This window comes from Hypanus sabinus, chromosome X2, assembly GCF_030144855.1.
Source record: "Hypanus sabinus isolate sHypSab1 chromosome X2, sHypSab1.hap1, whole genome shotgun sequence".
Taxonomy (NCBI): domain Eukaryota; kingdom Metazoa; phylum Chordata; class Chondrichthyes; order Myliobatiformes; family Dasyatidae; genus Hypanus; species Hypanus sabinus.
The window spans coordinates 30,191,275-30,208,158 of record NC_082739.1 but is presented as its reverse complement, the minus strand read 5'-3'; the positions used below and the strand labels follow the sequence as shown (position 1 = coordinate 30,208,158).

The 16,884-nt window shown below is 40.2% G+C and overlaps 1 protein-coding gene across 13 annotated transcripts in view; it reads right to left on the bottom strand.

The window, feature by feature from the left end:
* LOC132385221 (rho GTPase-activating protein 32-like) overlaps positions 1-16,884 on the bottom strand; it is a 556,026-nt gene that overhangs the window by 105,907 nt on the left and 433,235 nt on the right. For 12 of the 13 annotated variants that reach the window (XM_059957165.1, XM_059957162.1, XM_059957163.1 and 9 more), the window contains one exon: positions 15,325-15,406. In XM_059957165.1, the coding sequence (XP_059813148.1) occupies positions 15,325-15,406 (82 nt within the window). Of the gene's footprint in view, positions 1-10,000; positions 10,295-15,324; positions 15,407-16,884 lie in introns of those variants that run through there. The other variant, XM_059957174.1, reaches the window with a different exon arrangement.

Sequence of the window (16,884 nt, the reverse complement as noted above, 5' to 3'; positions counted from 1 at the left end):
GCGCTGTCGATGCTGCCTGGCCTGCTGTGTTCCACCAGTATTTTGTGTGTGTTGTTTCTTGTACCCAAGTCCTTTTACAGTTCAGGCCTTTTTAATTGCTCACTGGACCTTCATATTAACTTTATAATTCATTTTAACCTGTGGACAAGGACACCCATACCCCTCCGAACACCTACGACCATTAATCTCTCCTCAATTAAAAACTACACCTTCTTTCTATTTAAAAAAAATGAAATACATAGCATCACACTTTAGCTATATAATTGTCTGCTATGTCCTTGCCCATTCGCTGGATTTACTCTACATCTCCCTGAAGCTCCTCTACCGCCTTCTCATAGTTCACTCATAGCCAGCAAACCTTGGGATATATTACACATTACCCCTCCTTCAAAGCGGTACGGACAACCCAACATATCTGAGGATGTGAACTTCCCTCCACTGAGGACATTTACAGCAGAAAGTGCATACAGAAGGCCTGGAAGATCATCGGGGACACCAGTCACCCAACCATAATCTGTTTCAGTTGCTTCTGTCTGGCAAACGGTACTGCAGCATTAAACACAGGACCAACAGACTATGGGACAGCTTCTTTCTACAAACCATTAGACTTATAAATTCACATGTCTGTACATTGTGACTGAGTCATAACATAAAAATTGTTACTCTCCCACGTTGTGGGATGGATGCAAGATTGAATTCAATAAATTCAATTCCTGAAAATCACTGATAGATTGCTAACAGCTGGGGCCTCAACACCAATCCTTGCAATGTCCCATTACTCAAGGCTTCACGACACAAAAATTACACTTTTTTGAAGAGCCCTGACCAAAACTATTAACCATCCATTTCTGTCTTCAGATGCTGCCTAACTCACCGAGTTCCAAGTTTCCTTTTGCTCCAATTTCAGCATCCGCATCCTCTTGTGTTTCCATTTACTGCCTATTACCTAATCATCAACCTACTTTGCTAGTGTACTGTATGGTCCTCAACACTGTGCTGTCTAATCTTATTCAGAAATCATTTGCGATGCACTGTATCAAAGGCCTTTTGGAAGGCCAAATACAATTTTCCTGTTTACAACCTCAAATATGCCAAAATATTGTTAAATATGATTCCCGCTTTACAAATTCTATTATTATTTTCCAAATATTCTTTTTGCACTTCATTAAGATTCCAGTACTTCCCTCCTATTGATGTCAAGCTAATTGGAATATAGAGTCCTATTTACTCTTTCCCTCCTTTCTTAAATTGCAGGGGAACAGTTGTTCCTTTTTGTGAACACTGTTCTGGGACCTATGAAATTTTGGAAATTATAATCAATGTATGAATTTTTCCCATAGGCATCTCCTTCATATCTTTGGAATGCACTAAGTCATTGGGTTATATGCATTCACTGCCTTGCAGACCCATTCATTTCTCCAAAATTATATTCTTTTTTATTAGTACTGATTGTTTTGCCCTACTTCTTCATTACAGATATATATTCCTCCACAGGAGGTTTTCTGTGTCTTTTTCTGCGAAGACAGGCACAAAATATTAGCCCAATTTCTTTGCTACCTTCCTACTTTCCAAAATAATTGCTTCTGAAATGAGCCCACAATAATCTTTTTCCCTTTTATGCAACTGGAGAAATTTTCACAGGCTGTTATTAAGGTTCTCCCTCGAACACTCATATTTCCACTTTCTACTTCCTGATCAATGCACAATGCACTCACAACCTCCATAAACGTCAGTTCAGGCTCAACTGATGGCAATTACTCCTCTAGTCATATTTATTTTCTTTTCAAGTGATTCAAATGTGAAATTTTGGCTACAACTCCTATATTGTGGGAGTTTTTCCCACTTTAAGTACTCATTAAACAAAAGGCCAGCTGCCTTTCAGGTGCATCTGAAAGATCTCATGGCAATATTTCAGAAATGAACAGGGAGCTCTCAGACTCAATATTATTCCCTTCAGTAACTATTAAAATAAAACAAAATCTGGTTATTTTCTTGCCTGATGCTTGCTGCGAGTTCCCAAGAAAATCAGTGGTATTTAGCTGTTCCCACACAAACAGGGTCCAGGACTCATGTGGACCCACTGTAAGTCTGGGACTTGCTGAGTGGCAGATGCTGCCAGATCTGTCACTCTGCTCTCTGTGGGGTCTAACAGTAGAGTAAAGTCTTTCTGGCATTCTCCAGTATTATGCTCTAATACTGAACCAAGTCAAATTTGGTGAAGGATCTGATGTCCTGGTCACTGCAGGGTAGTGCTCAGGCTGGAGAATAGGGAAAAGGCTTTTCAAGCAGAAATTTAGTAATTTTCTTCATCATCTTGTGTTTTAATATTAAATTTAAATTTAGAAACATAGAAAATAGGTGCAGGAGTAGGCCATTTGGCCCTTCGAGTCTGCACCGCCATTCAGTATGATCATGGCTGATAATCCAACTCAGAACCCTGTACCTGCTTTCTCTCCATACCCCCTGATCCCTTTAGCCACAAGGACCATATCTAACTTCCTCTTAAATATAGCCAATGAACCAGCCTCAACTGTTTCCTGTGGCAGAGAATCCCACAGATTCACCACTCTCTGTGTGAAGAAGTTTTTCCTCATCTCGGTCCTAAAAGGCTTCCCCTTTATCTGTAAACTGTGATCCCTCGCTCTGGACTTCCCCAACATCGGGAACAATCTTCCTACATCTAGCCTGTCCAATCCCTTTAGAATTTTATACGTTTCAATAAGATCCCCCCTCAATCTTCTAAATTCCAGTGAGTATAAGCTTAGTCGATCCAGTCTTTCTTCATATGGAAGTCCTGCTATCCCAGGAATCAATCTGGTGAACCTTCTTTGTACTCCCTCTATGGCAAGAATGTCTTTCCTCAGATTAGGGGACCAAAACTGCACACAATACTCCAGGTGTGGTCTCACCAAGGCCTTGTACAACTGCAGTAGAACCTCCCTGCTCCTGTACTCAAATCCTTTTGCTATGAATGCCAATATACCATTTGCCTTTTTCACTGCCTGCTGTACCTGCACATCCACTTTCAATGACTGGTGTACAATAACACCCAGGTCTCGTTGCACCTCCCCTTTTCCTAATCGGCCACCATTCAGATAATAATCTGTTTTCCCGTTCTTGCAACCAAAGTGGATAACCTCACATTTATCCAAATTAAATTGCATCTGCCATGAATTTGCCCACTCACCTAACCTATCCAAGTCACCCTGCATCCTCTTAGCATCCTCCTCACAGCTAACACCGCCGCCCAGCTTCCTGTTATCCTCAAACTTGGAGATGCTGCATTTAATTCCCTCGTCTAAATCATTAATATATATTGTAAACAACTGGGGTACCAGCACTGAGCCTTGCGGTACCCCACTAGTCACTGCCTGCCATTCTGAAAAGGTCCCGTTTACTCCCACTCTTTGCTTCCTGTCTGCCAACCAATTCTCTATCCACATCAATACCATACCCCCAATACCATGTGCTTTAAGTTTGCACACTAATCTCCTGTGTGGGGACCTTGTCAAAAGCCTTTTGAAAATCTAAATATACCACATCCACTGGCTCTCCCCTATCCACTCTACTAGTTACATCTTCAAAAAATTCTATAAGATTCGTCAGACATGATTAATTAATGAAAATTTATCACTAATGCATCCACTATTTCTTGGGCTACTTTCTTAAGCACTCTGGGATGCAGACCATCTGGCCCTGGGGATTTATCTGCCTTTAATCCCTTCAATTTACCTAACACCACTTCCCTACTAACATGTATTTCCCTCAAGTTCCTCCATCTGACTAGACCTTCGGTCCCCTACTTTTTCCAGAAGATTATTTATGTCCTCCTTGGTGAAGACAGAACCAAAGTAGTTATTCAATTGGTCTGCAATGTCCTTGTTCCCTATGATCACTTCACCTGTTTCTGACTGTAAGCAACCTACATTTGTCTTGACCAATCTTCTTCTTTTCACATATCTATAAAAGCTTTTTATGTTCCCTGCCAGCTTTCTCTCATAATCTTTTTTCCCTTTCCTAATTAAGCCCTTTGTCCTCTTCTGCTGTACTCTGAATTTCTCCCAGTCCTCAGGTGTGCCGCTTTTTCTGGCTAATTTATATAGTTCTTCTTTGGACTTGATACTATCCCTAATTTCCCTTGTCAGCCACGGGTGCACTACCTTCTCTGGTTTATTCTTTTGCCAGACTGGGATGAACAATTGTTGTAGTTCATCCATGTGATCTTTAAATGCTTGCCATTGCATATCCACCGTCAACCCTTTAAGTATCATTTGCCAGTCTGTCTAAGCTAATTCACGTCTCATACCTTCAAAGTTACCCTTCTTTAAGTTCAGAACCTTTGTTTCTGAATTAACTATGTCACTCTCCATCTTAATTGAGAATTCCACCATATTATGGTCACTCTTACCCAAGGGGCCTCGCAAGACAAGATTGCTAACTAACCCTTCCTCACTGCTCAATACCCAATCTAGAATGGCCTGTTCTCTAGTTGGTTACTTTATTTTGGTTAGTTGGTTACTATAATTACTTGTATACTTGTAGTTTTTGAACATTTCTGAATATCACATGCCACTGGATTTCCAGTCACTGATCACCTCTTAAAAATATAGTTGGTGGTGGGCATAGGGAAAAAGCTGCCAGAAATGGTAGAGGTGTGCTCACTTAGACAGGTACATATGTGGAAAGGGAAGGTTTAGAGGGATATGAGGCAAACAAAGGCTAGCTTAGGTAGGCAACTACGTCAGACTGGGTGAATTAGGCCAAAAGGGCTGTTGCTGTGTTGTATAACTCTGATTCTTTAATGCCAGGATTCTGATGGTGGAAGATCCATGGTGCAGGTGCCATGCCAATAAATGTTAAGAGTATATCTGATTGGAGGTGGTCATTACCCAAAAATAAAATGATCCAAATGTAATTTTCCACTTTCAGCATGTGTCTGTATATAATTCAGATCTTCCTGTGTCTTGGCATGGATTACTTCACTTTGAGGAACTGCAATTTGACTTTGCAACTTTGTTCTTTATTAAGGCAGAATGATCTTTGAGAAAGTAGCTGAGGGTAGGAGAACCAAGTACAAAGCCCTGAGAAACTCCTGCAGCAATGCCGTGGTTCAGAAACAATGAGCAATTATCTCTGTTAGGGCGTACTCTGGAGATGTGCAATATAGCAAGTATTAATTTCAATAGCAACCAGACTTCTGATCTGAATATGGATTTTAGTACATCTTTGGTGTGCACCTAGTGAACAAGATAAAGCTTGTGCCAGAATTCTGCATTCCCACAGGCAACTTTAAGTGCAGGTAGCTCTGACAAAACTGCTCTGCTTCTCCCTGGGGGTGAAGGGCTTATGGGTGGTTGTAATCAGATCATCAGGGTTCTCAACCTAATGTTGCCTGACCTCAGCCAGTGTCATCCCAATGGATATGTCCGGATATAACCTCTCCCTCAAATATCTCCACACTAATTCCCACACTATGCAAAATATAAATGATGGATAAAAATTAAACATACTTAAAACCAGAGCATGTGCTCTGCAATCTTCCACTTCTGTGCCTGAACTCAAAATACCCATTGTATTCCTTTACATTTAAAACTGTTACACTAAGACTATAGACTTATTCTTAAAGTGTGCACATGCGCACACGCACACACAAACGCGTCTGCTTCTATACAGTTCCCTGAATGAGTATACATGCTCTCCACTGGCATTCTGAATGGTGGCCACGAAATTACACAAAAATATCTAATCTCTTACATGAGTACAGATGTGCGCGTGCGTGCACACACACACAACTTTTATATCTACCAGCTCAGCTCGCCATCGTGTTTGAGATACTTCGTGATTCTATGGTCACCAACCTGAACAGATCCAAGTGTGAGTGGCTACCCACTTAGACTGCTGGGATCGCTGGCCATGAGCGCATCCTAGACAGGACCCCAAATGTTGTGACTGTGAAAGACGCCACTGGTGAGACACAGCTGGTAGATATAAAAGTCTTTATTCGGGACACAAACAAACTAACAGCCTTTTCGAATGCCCAGATTTTGCCATCAACACACTCAAATTTAGAGTTAGTTATCATTGCCTCCAAGTCATATTTATGTTTACTATGCAGAATGTTAGGTCAATGTGGTGTTTATTGCGTTCATGCATTTGTAGACATCTCAGTCAATTGGGCGTTCCCTGGTCTGCAATTGACTCTTAAAATGCAGCTTCAGGAAGACTGCTGTTCCGAGCTGCATTTTAAATTAAACCTACAATCCATATTCAGATCTGAAGACTGGTTACTTTTAAAATTATTATTTGCTATATTGCGTATCTCCAGAATATACCCCAACATTCTCCAACATCCAGAAACATAACAACATTGGAATTAGTGTTGGGGTATACCATCCAGCCTTTTATCAAAAAAGGGTACACTTGAATCCAGACTGTAGTGAGGCCTGGAGCCAAATGGTCCTTCACTGCAGACAAACCTGAGGTGCTGGAAAGAGAAGCACAGGAGAGGTACCAATGGTGGCAATGAGAAGTGACATTAGATCACTGAAACTCTAATACAAACATCCAACAATATGAGAGCTGCCAACTTTTGTGGAGAGTCCAATGAATAATAATTTCCAAAACAAGAGAATTCTGGCACACATCTCCCAAAACTGAATGAATTGCTCCAAGGCAATAAACTGACAACAATATTCCAGTGCTCTGTCACAGTAGTGAATACTTGCTTCACTTCTGCACCCTTGCATCAGGTTCTTGCACCATATGGTCACCTTCACTTTCAGCTTGGTGCTGACCTGCACTGTAATCTTTAGTCTTTCACATTAATTTCTCAATAAAAATTAGATTATCAAAACACTCTCCAGAACGAATGCAAAATCCAAACCACCTAAGCAGTAAGGGGAGATGGGAGTGCAGAAGCTATGGGTGAGGACACAGACCTGCCGTAGTGAGGTCCTCTGTTGGTCGATGTTGCTTTCTAGCTGACTACATGGTATGCAACCCAGGGTAGTACAATATGGAGAACAAGCTGTTGCCCATGCAGCAGGCTTCCCCCTCTCCACGCAGCTGATAAATCCAAAGCATCAACAAGAGACCAATACCAGTTTGGTACCAGTGGCTTCACAGCAGTTTCCAGTCAGCATTGAATTCAGTGCCTTAGGGATACCAGCTCCAGATTTTTTCTCAGGTTTTACTCCCAAACCCTTCCCAATGAGTGGGTATACCCACAAGGCAGTGGAGGTTTGAGATCAGAGTTTTCCTTCTCCATGGCTGATAAGCCCTAACTGCCTGAAGCGACTGGTTTTAAGGCACCAGTAACCCACATTTGCCCTTTCTCCTGTCAGTAGAAATGTTTCAGCCAGGCTTAGTAGCTAAGCCACATGTGAAGGAGCTGGACTTGGTTGTCAACAGCTATTTGAGAAACATGCAAAGGGTAGTGGGAGCCTATCTCCAACCCACACCCAGCTATGACAACCTTAAGAACCTGGCATAATGGTTCTGCAATATAAGGAATTCACAGACCTCATTAACAGAATATGCCAGAACATTTGAAATAAGGCAATAGGAATTTAAAATTGAATATGAAGTTTGAAGCCCATTCCAGCTGCCTTGAACTCATTTGGTCAATTGATTTATATGTTAAAAAGAGCACTTGCAGGCGAGGCCTTGATGCTTAGTCATTCAAAGTTAGAACTGATTTTCCCTTCCCACAAGCTATAAAATGCCTGTTCACAAATACCTGGGCCATCTGTACAAAATATTAATACATAAATGATTTTGCTATTATAAATGGAAATATTTTGAAATCTTAAATGCAAGTCAACAATCGTCTTTAAAGATTTTAATGGTAAGGTTTTCCCTTTAAATGAGATTCAGAGTTAAAGATTTTTTCCTCCAGAGTTCACCACCAGTAATAATGTATGGAATAATGTTAGAAATGGAATAACTGATCTTCAGGAGCAGAAATCAGGAATTCATATCTCAAACTCAGACCAAAACAATCTGGAACTCTCTCCTTTGAACTGCAAACTCTAAGACAAATTGAACTAAGAAGAATGCTATTAACAGGCTTTTATTGAATGAGGACATTATGCAACAAAAAGTGGTAAAAAGGTGTTAACACTTCGACAAATATGCTCTAATTGAACAGTGCAATAAGTCAAAGGGATTTAGTAGCCTGCATCTTCAAAGTTACTTTTGCAAGTTCCCTGGCAGCCACTGAACAGATGCACAATCCTACCAAGGTCAGTAAACCCAAAATAGAAAACACAGATTTGATTCCCAACGCACTTAGAAATGACTCCACGTAGTTGGGAAGAAAATCCATACTGCTTCAGAAAGATAAATCAAACTGATTTCTGCAGTTACCAGTTCACTTCTGGAGTGGGGCTCACATCTTATAACACTCACGGACAAGGAAAGTTAGCAATTTGATTGAAGTAATACATACAACATAGAATCCCATTTGGCACCGGTACGCATCGGAGAGGATTAAAAGGGCACAAAATTGGCAAGAAAAAATGTGACAAAAGCAGGACAAAAGAAGTGGCCTATAATATTCTTCTGATTATCCTGATATACTTCTGCTCTATCTACAGGTTCAATAGACTCAGCCACAACTCCGTCAGAACCACAGACAGGATGGTGGTATATGTAGGCAACGTGGGCAGTGACAGAAATCCATAGCAATTCAACTACTGCATAATTCTGAATGGTTGTGATTCAACACCTATTTAATAACAGTTATATTAATTTCCCAATGTAAAACACAGCATAGTTACTTGCAACATCACACTAGTAATTTCAACACTCATAACACAACATTCCAAGTCATTGCCTTTTCTTACAAGTGAACAAATCATGCTGTACATTCAGTGTAGATATATGCAAAGGATGAACCTGTTTTACCCAGAGACTGTGGCTCAGACTACTCTAGTTCCATTTAAGGAATTCTACCGTTTCTAAATTAACATAAATATTCTGTCAACCCAGTAAGCACTATTTCACTTCAGATTTCACAAGCTGAATTGCTTTAGTTCATTGCTTGATCTACTACCACTCGCATCACCACTGTCCCTCCTAAGGTTTGGAAACGAATTGGATTATATCCTCAATCCAAAAACTGAAGCCATCTAGCCCGCTGTTAAATAATTTTATGATATATGTTTCACCATTCCCAATGTTAATCAGTTCCATAGTTCCAATGTCCACTAACTTAAAAGCAAATGTTGCCTATTTAAATTGTCACTTGAAACCTTAACAAAGGAATTTCCATCAATTGAAACTCTCCAGATTCATGAATCTCTACCCAGTTAATCTCTAGCCTCCACTTACCCCAGGACAGTCAGTTATTTTCTCCAAAAACAACCACTCACTTCACAAAAATCTACCTCAGAATCTGTAATCGCTTAATAACTCTATATCTCGCCTAAAGATCCAGCTTTCAGCGAATGACACAACCGAATCTGCAGTATTTCTAGGCAAGAAGAAGCTGTGCCTTTCTTTCAATTTCAATCAAACAAAAATACTCAAATCCAAGAACTATAGAAATAAACCAAACTCCAACTAAATTCGTTCACTGGGATACAAACCCTGTACTGAGAATGGACAGCACTGACTCCACAGAGGGAAAAAGACCCATTACATTAACCTATGCAAAAGCAGCAGCAATGAAAACACCATAGATAAACTCACCACACCAATAAAATATTCAAGTTAGTGTAGCTAGATTAAATGAGTAGGTAAATAGCAAATGCAGTATGGTGGATAAATGTGAAGTTATCATCTCCAGTTGAAAAATCAAAAAAGTTAGAGCTTTCTTCAAATGGTGTTAGACTAAGAAAATCTTTGTACAAATTGATGAAATATGTTTGCAAACCAGTCACTATAAGCTAACTCTGAGGTGTATTAAGCAGTTGGTACATTGGTCTTCATTGCAAGAAGCTTTCAGTAGAGGATATCATTTTTACTATAATAATACACAGCCATGTTCAGTCCTCACCTGAAACTTTGTGTAGTTCTGGTTTAGGAAAGGTTACGTTTGCCAATAAGGCTGCTTCTAGCAGGGTGAGACTGCATGTGAGGGAAGATTGCGTTAAATAGCATATTCACTAGAGTGTAGAAAAATGAAAGATGTTAATGAAACGTACAAAATTCTAGTAGATCTGAAAGGCTGAATAAGGGGAACATATTTCCCCTGGCTTGAATGTCTAGAACCAAGGGTCTAAATCTTTGGAGACAGGATAAGATATTTAGGGCTCGTGAAAATATTTTTCGCTAGTCTGAGAGCAGTGAATCAATGGAATTCTCTATCTCAGAGAGTGGTTGAATATAGTTATGAGGAAGACTGATTTCTAAACGCAGAAGGAATCAAATGAGCACAGGAGACCTGGCAATGTGGGGGTGCTGGTGAAGAGTTTGGACAGTGCAGACAGAAAGGGAGGTGTATGAATGGTGTGGAAAGAAAAAAAAAAACTGGGGGTGTTAGGAGACTGAGGTTGTAGCAATGAAGACTGAGCCAGTACAAGTGTGGGAGGGGGGTGCTAAACATCAAAAGTGGCTTAGTGCCAGCAGAGAATGAATGGGGAGTGAGGAGAGGGATGAAGAAATCATGTAGAGGGGGATGAAGTTTATGGAATTGCATGTACCAGAATGACAGAGTGGGTTGGGTAGGAAATCAGTCAACATCAAGCAAGTAGAAATGTAGTAAGGCACGTAGCTCAGAGAGGAATGAGGACAACAGGAAGGAGGGATTGGGTAATTTTACTGCAGGGAGAGTTAGAATGACTGAGTAGTGCTCTGGCTACACGTCGTACCCACATAGTGATCCACCTGTGAGGAGACTGTGTCTCAGCATGCTTCATGTGACAGCTGCTTCTGGCTCTCTGCTCAGAGATGAGTCCCAGATGGAAAAAATTGTGTTTGTGCTGCTATATCCTTTGGCAGTCAGACACATATTTAACATTCTTTATAATCATTTATAAGCTTATTTAAAAGTTTTTTGAAGCCTTAAGCTTCCAACAGATTATTCAAACATACATTCTCAAAGTTACTGTCTCATTCCAAGTATAATTGCAGTGGCTATGCGGGGAGGTGGGGGGGCAGACTTGTCAGTTCTCTTTTCTAAAAACCATCACAGTTGTTTGTAATGTATATAAGTGTCCTGAATGAAGATGTAGCTGGGTAGGCTAGTATGATACAAAGACTAGTGGTGTTGTGGATAGTGTGGATACAGATCATTTGCAGATTGGAGTGAGAAATGGTAGATGTAGTTTAAACCGGCCAAATGCGAAGTGTTGCACCTTGGTAAGTCAAATGTAAGGAGACAGTACACTGTTAAGGGCGAGACCCTTAACAACGTTGATGAACAGTGTTTGGGTCCAAGTTTATAGTTCCCTGAAAATGGCAACACAGGTTGATTGGGGGGATATGCTTGGCTATATTAGTTGAGGCACTGAGTTCAAAAGTCAGGAAGTTATATTACAGCTTTATAAAACTCTAGTTAGGTCACATCTGAAATATTGCATACAGTTCTGGTCATCCCATTATAGGAAGGATGTCAAGGTTTTGGTGGGGATGCAGAAGAGGTTTAGGAGGATGTTACCTGGATTAGAGGGCATGAGCTACGAGAGGTTGGACAAACTTGGGTTCTTTTCTCTGGAGCGGTAGAGGACGACTGGAGATCGGATCGAGGTTTATAAGGTGATAAGAAGCATAAACAGAACAGACAGCATTTACACAGCCTGGGGTGGTGGTAGAGGCATATACATTAGGGATTTGAAATAAATTGTTAGATAGACACAAGAATGTGATGGAAATGGAAAAATGTATGGACATTGTGTGGGCAGAAGGGATTAATTTAGTTAGCCACCTGATTACTAATTTAATTGGTTCGGCACAACAGTGTGGGCTGAAGGTGTTTGATCCTGTGCTGTACTCTTCTATGTTCAATTTTTATTCATAATTATAAGAATTGTATTCTCGGTTTTCTCTTAGGAACATATGAATTAGGAAGAAATGGTTAGACATACCTTCAAGCTTGAACACCAGTTAATAAGGTCATGGCCACAATGACTGCAAAAGCAAATCTGCAATCCTGCTTACCAGTGGTGAACTTCCAAGTCTACAATTCTTTTATCAACTTGTTCTTTAAAAATTTTCAAGACTTCAACCACCAACTGAAGAGACTTGAGAAAATAGTTCATTCGTGATGCTGCTGCAAGTTTTCATTGTACCTGTACTTCACCACACTTCTGCATTTGTCAATAAACTTGACATGATTTGACCTCATCTCTATATTAAACCACTTATTTTTAAGCAATGATCCCCAATTCAAGATTCTTCCACAAGAAGAACCATCCCTTTGACATCACTCCAGTCAACAGCTCCCAGGACCCTATTTGTATATAGACCATGAGTTTTTTTATCTTCCACAATAATGTCTGATGTGGCACTTGATCAAATAGATCCTGGACATCAAAACAGAGCACACATGTCCATTCATCTTTATCCACACCACAGCTTCTTTGTAGAATGCCAATAAATTGGTGAAATGTGATTTCCTGTTCATAAAATCATAATAGCTTTGCATGATCATGCTGAATTTACCTAAATGTCCTGCTATAAAATCCATAATAATAGAGCCTGACATTTTCCACACGACATACAAACTAACTGGCATGTAGTTTCTTACACAATCCTATATCTTTTATATTCTCCCATAATTTGGAGACTAAAACTGCTCAGTTCTTTGAGTACACCCCAAGGCTCCATATGTTGAATAGGATTTCTCTTTTACTGAACTCTACTTCAGTGGAAATAATCCCTGATTACCTTTTAAAAAAAACTGCTTTAGGCTATGGTGCTATTTTTTAATATTCTACAAATGTTCAGTTTTATGTCACCAATTCTTAAGTCACCCAGATGCTTCTCAAATTCTCTGATCTGATGAATAGAGCATCAACTAAAATTTAAGCAGAAGTAATTCAAGGCATCTCACCAACTTAGTTAGGAAATGGGCTGCATGGGAGGAGACTAAGTGGGCAGATAATGGCACTCTACTTTACAGGATTTACATATTCTAGTTTGTGAGATATAAAAGGAAAAGCTGCACAGTGCACTTTGCAGCACCATCCTCAATCTTTAAAAGTAAATGGTGAATGGATTTCAACTGCATAAGATAGTGAGGAGTGGAGTGGGGAAGAATGATTGTTAATTCATTATTTTGCAGGGACATTTTCAAAATTCTAAACTGACCCAGACTGAGCCATTGCAAGTCAGTAATGAAAGCACTGCAGGAAAAAAAAATTCATATCATGCCACATTTCAATGCCAGCAGGATTACAACATACAATTTTGATGGTGAACTATCTAGTGTTATTTAATTACAGCTGTCTTCTTCCTCAGGTACTCCATGTACTATGGTGCTAACCCTACTTATAAAAAAATTCTGACAATTATACCGGAAATAACACACAGTGATAGTTCAGTGTTATAAAACAGAATGTGGTGTTACTCCTTTTGGTCATGTCTACCGGAGCAAGGTTAGGATTACTTTAGAAAGACTGCAACACTTTCTGACTGGACTTAACATTTTCCAAAATTGTATGCAAAGGGATAATCAGATCAAGTCAAACAATTAGTGACCAAAATCCTATATCTCAAAACCTTACTCTGGTTCTCCAGGTACTTGGAATGAGCTGCCTAAGTGGTTGGGACGGGTACAATTACAACATTTACGAGACATTTGGATAGGTACATGGGAGGGAGAGGCTTGGAGGGTTATGGGCCAAATGCAGGCAACTGGGACCGGAAAGGAGGATGTTGTGGCTGGCATCAACTAATTGGGTCAAAGGGCCTATTTTCATGCTCTGTGACTCTGACCACGGGTTCTATGGCAGCTCTGAGATTTTGATCTTTAAACACTTTTTGTTTTTTGTTGATCAACCAAAGACTGCATTGTTGATAAAGGTATCTCAATGAAATTTTAAAAAATCATCCAGGTTTGCCTTTGTCAAGAAATAACTCACAAGATATGGGAAGTCCTCTGAGTTTTCCAGGACTTTGCCAAGAACCTTTGCTATCAGAGGGCAGTGTAGTGCAGCAAGGACAGTTGGTAAAGACCATTGTCTTGTGGATGTTGAATGCAAAGGCCATCCTCTTACAGTCTTCAATGAATGACTAAACAAATACATGGAATTCACCTTTGGAGCACACATAAACATAAGCAACATCTTCACACTGTAGCTTAGTTCTGGATTGTAGTCCTGTTGGTTTCTCAGCAGTGACCACTGGGCTGGGAAGAAGTGTGCAGGCAAACAAAGAGAGTGGGAGGTTCCATCACATTGACCAGGAAGTAACTAAAGAGGCAATAAGATCCAGGTGGCCTGGAGCAGCTGCCGGCAGTCCCCTGCTCAAACTGCCATACCACTCATTCCAGCCTGTCCAACAACAGCTCTCACAGGCTGTCATTGCCCCTAGTCTTGGCTGTTCATTTCACACTGTGACATAGGTGATCAAATCATTTCATTCCTGCAGTAGAACCAAATTCCCAGTGGAGCTGCATACAGCTTGAGCAGATGCTTCTTTTTACAATACAAGGGTGTGAGTGTTCAGACTCCAGGATCGACCAAGACTGCTGCATTGACTCAGCAGAGATGTACCCTCACAGGGGTACTAATATGCTTAATAAAATTTGCAGATGACATTTACCCAATTCCATTTACCACTATAAAGAAACCTAAGATAATTTAAATGTTGACACCAATGAATGAAATAATAAATTAGTCAGAGCATTGAGACCAGAGTGATATAGCAGAGGAATATATACAACAGCATCTTCAACAAAGAGCTGCAGAGAAGGTAACCTGAGAATTTGTGGCTCTTTTACACTTCTACGCTCTTACTCTGACTGGAATACTGTGGTGTAACAAAATATGTTGGGTATCTGTTGGTTTGAAGGGGAACATCTGTTCAGCAGTGTGAGGATCCAGTTTTTGCAATTTACACATACCTCAGATGTCTTCAGAAATGAGCATACTTCCTGGTAGGTGACGGCAAGGTGCACAGTGAGGCTCCATGTGTTCCGTCTCCCTAGTTTTATCTGTTGCGATTTAATGTGTTCATTAGACTTGGCCCTTCAAATGCTGCAGTTGAAGGTATGTGTTATTTATAACTCTGGTTCAATAAAGCAATTTAGTATGGAACATATTGGGCATATTAAAGACATTGCTACTCTCACCCTTCTGTAGCAATAATTCCAACGCCCATATTAATCAGCACTGGCCAGGCAGTGGCACGGGGGTACCAGGTAAAGGATTACTGTACCTGGCTTTGGCATTACGCTCGTCACAGAATGAGGAATTTTGTCATTAATGAGCTCCACACACTCACTGGGAAAGAATCCAACCTGCAAGTCAAACAAAAATATAAATAAGATACTGTAAATCCCACTGCTAATCATGCATTTAAATTTCAAAGGAACTTGCATACATTGCTGCATCATAAACACCATTTCTTTCATTACAGCAAAATGGATGGAATCTGTAAGTAAGATTTTGTTTGAATGTAAAACCATGAAGAATTCTATTTCTTAGAAACTAAAACACAAGATAGTCTGGGGTCAGGCAGCACACGGGGAATGAGAGACTGTTACTGCTTACAGTCAATAATAATTCTGATATTCCACAGCCTTTTCTGTCTTTGTTTCATAACTCCAGGACCTACAGATTCTTGTTCCCCTATAGTCGCAAGTCATAGGTTCCAACAAGCAATGATCAAAGTAAAACTAATTCATAAATCGGTGTACCTAGAGTAAACTCATTATGTTGTTAACTGGTTTGTGCTGAGCCAGCAAATACTTTGTTCATAAGCACAGCACTGGTAAATTCAGGTGTGCATGAGGCGTGACCTGTTGTGTGCCTTCCCTCTGCGTGTTCCGTGGTGCCCATGTGTGGAGATGAGGTTTCTTGATGGGGCCAGTAGATAGCAGAGAAGGCTGAATCAGCTAAGCAGGTTGGTCTTGGGCTGTAGAGAGAGGTGTGGAGAAAGGTGTGGAGAAAGTAGTAACAGGTAGACAGATTGAAGAAAAGCTTGTTAAGCACCTGAGTCAAATTTCCAGCTTTGACCCAAACTAATTCAGGTTGCTCTCCTTAAAGTTGTGTAGAAGCAGGCACCAGTGATGTGGTCACATCGGAGGTGCCAATTAAAAGCACTGAAGTAGCACCTCAAGCATCTAAATACACAAGATTTTCTACCTTTTAGCATGACAAATGCACAGAGCAAACACAGCAAAAAACACGGACTGTGCAACTTGCAAGGGGTTGCTCGTATTCAATATCAGTTATTTTATTACTGAAACTAGGTGACAAAGAACTTATAAACATGATGCTTTGTGATTAAACATTTGGGTATTAAAACTTACTGTAGATATCTGCTTCGTCAGAGGATTTAAGTTTTTTTTTCATAGTAGTACAATACGAAAACAGAAAAGTTGCAATCCAAGTAGTTGTCAGCTGGGTCAGAACACAGGAAATCAATCGGCTCACAACTTGGAGGCCAAACACACAGTCAGCCCACCTGTAGTACCCTCAAGGCCACCTTGTGGTACTGATTTCTCAACCACCTCATGTAATAAACCCAGCATCAGGATGACTTCCCTGAGAAATAAGTCAAGAAAATATGTTTGTGTTTTCAATCTGATCTTGAACGTACTGTAAATGCTTACAGTAATCCTGATCAGAACCTTGTATTCATTGCACACATTTCTTAAACTGACATTCTTTACTGTTATATTCCACTTCATAAAAGCCATTCTATTGTTTTAAGACCATTAAGTTCTAGCTATAGAAGTTCTGTTTTATATTTAGTGGTTCTTGGTGAAGCATA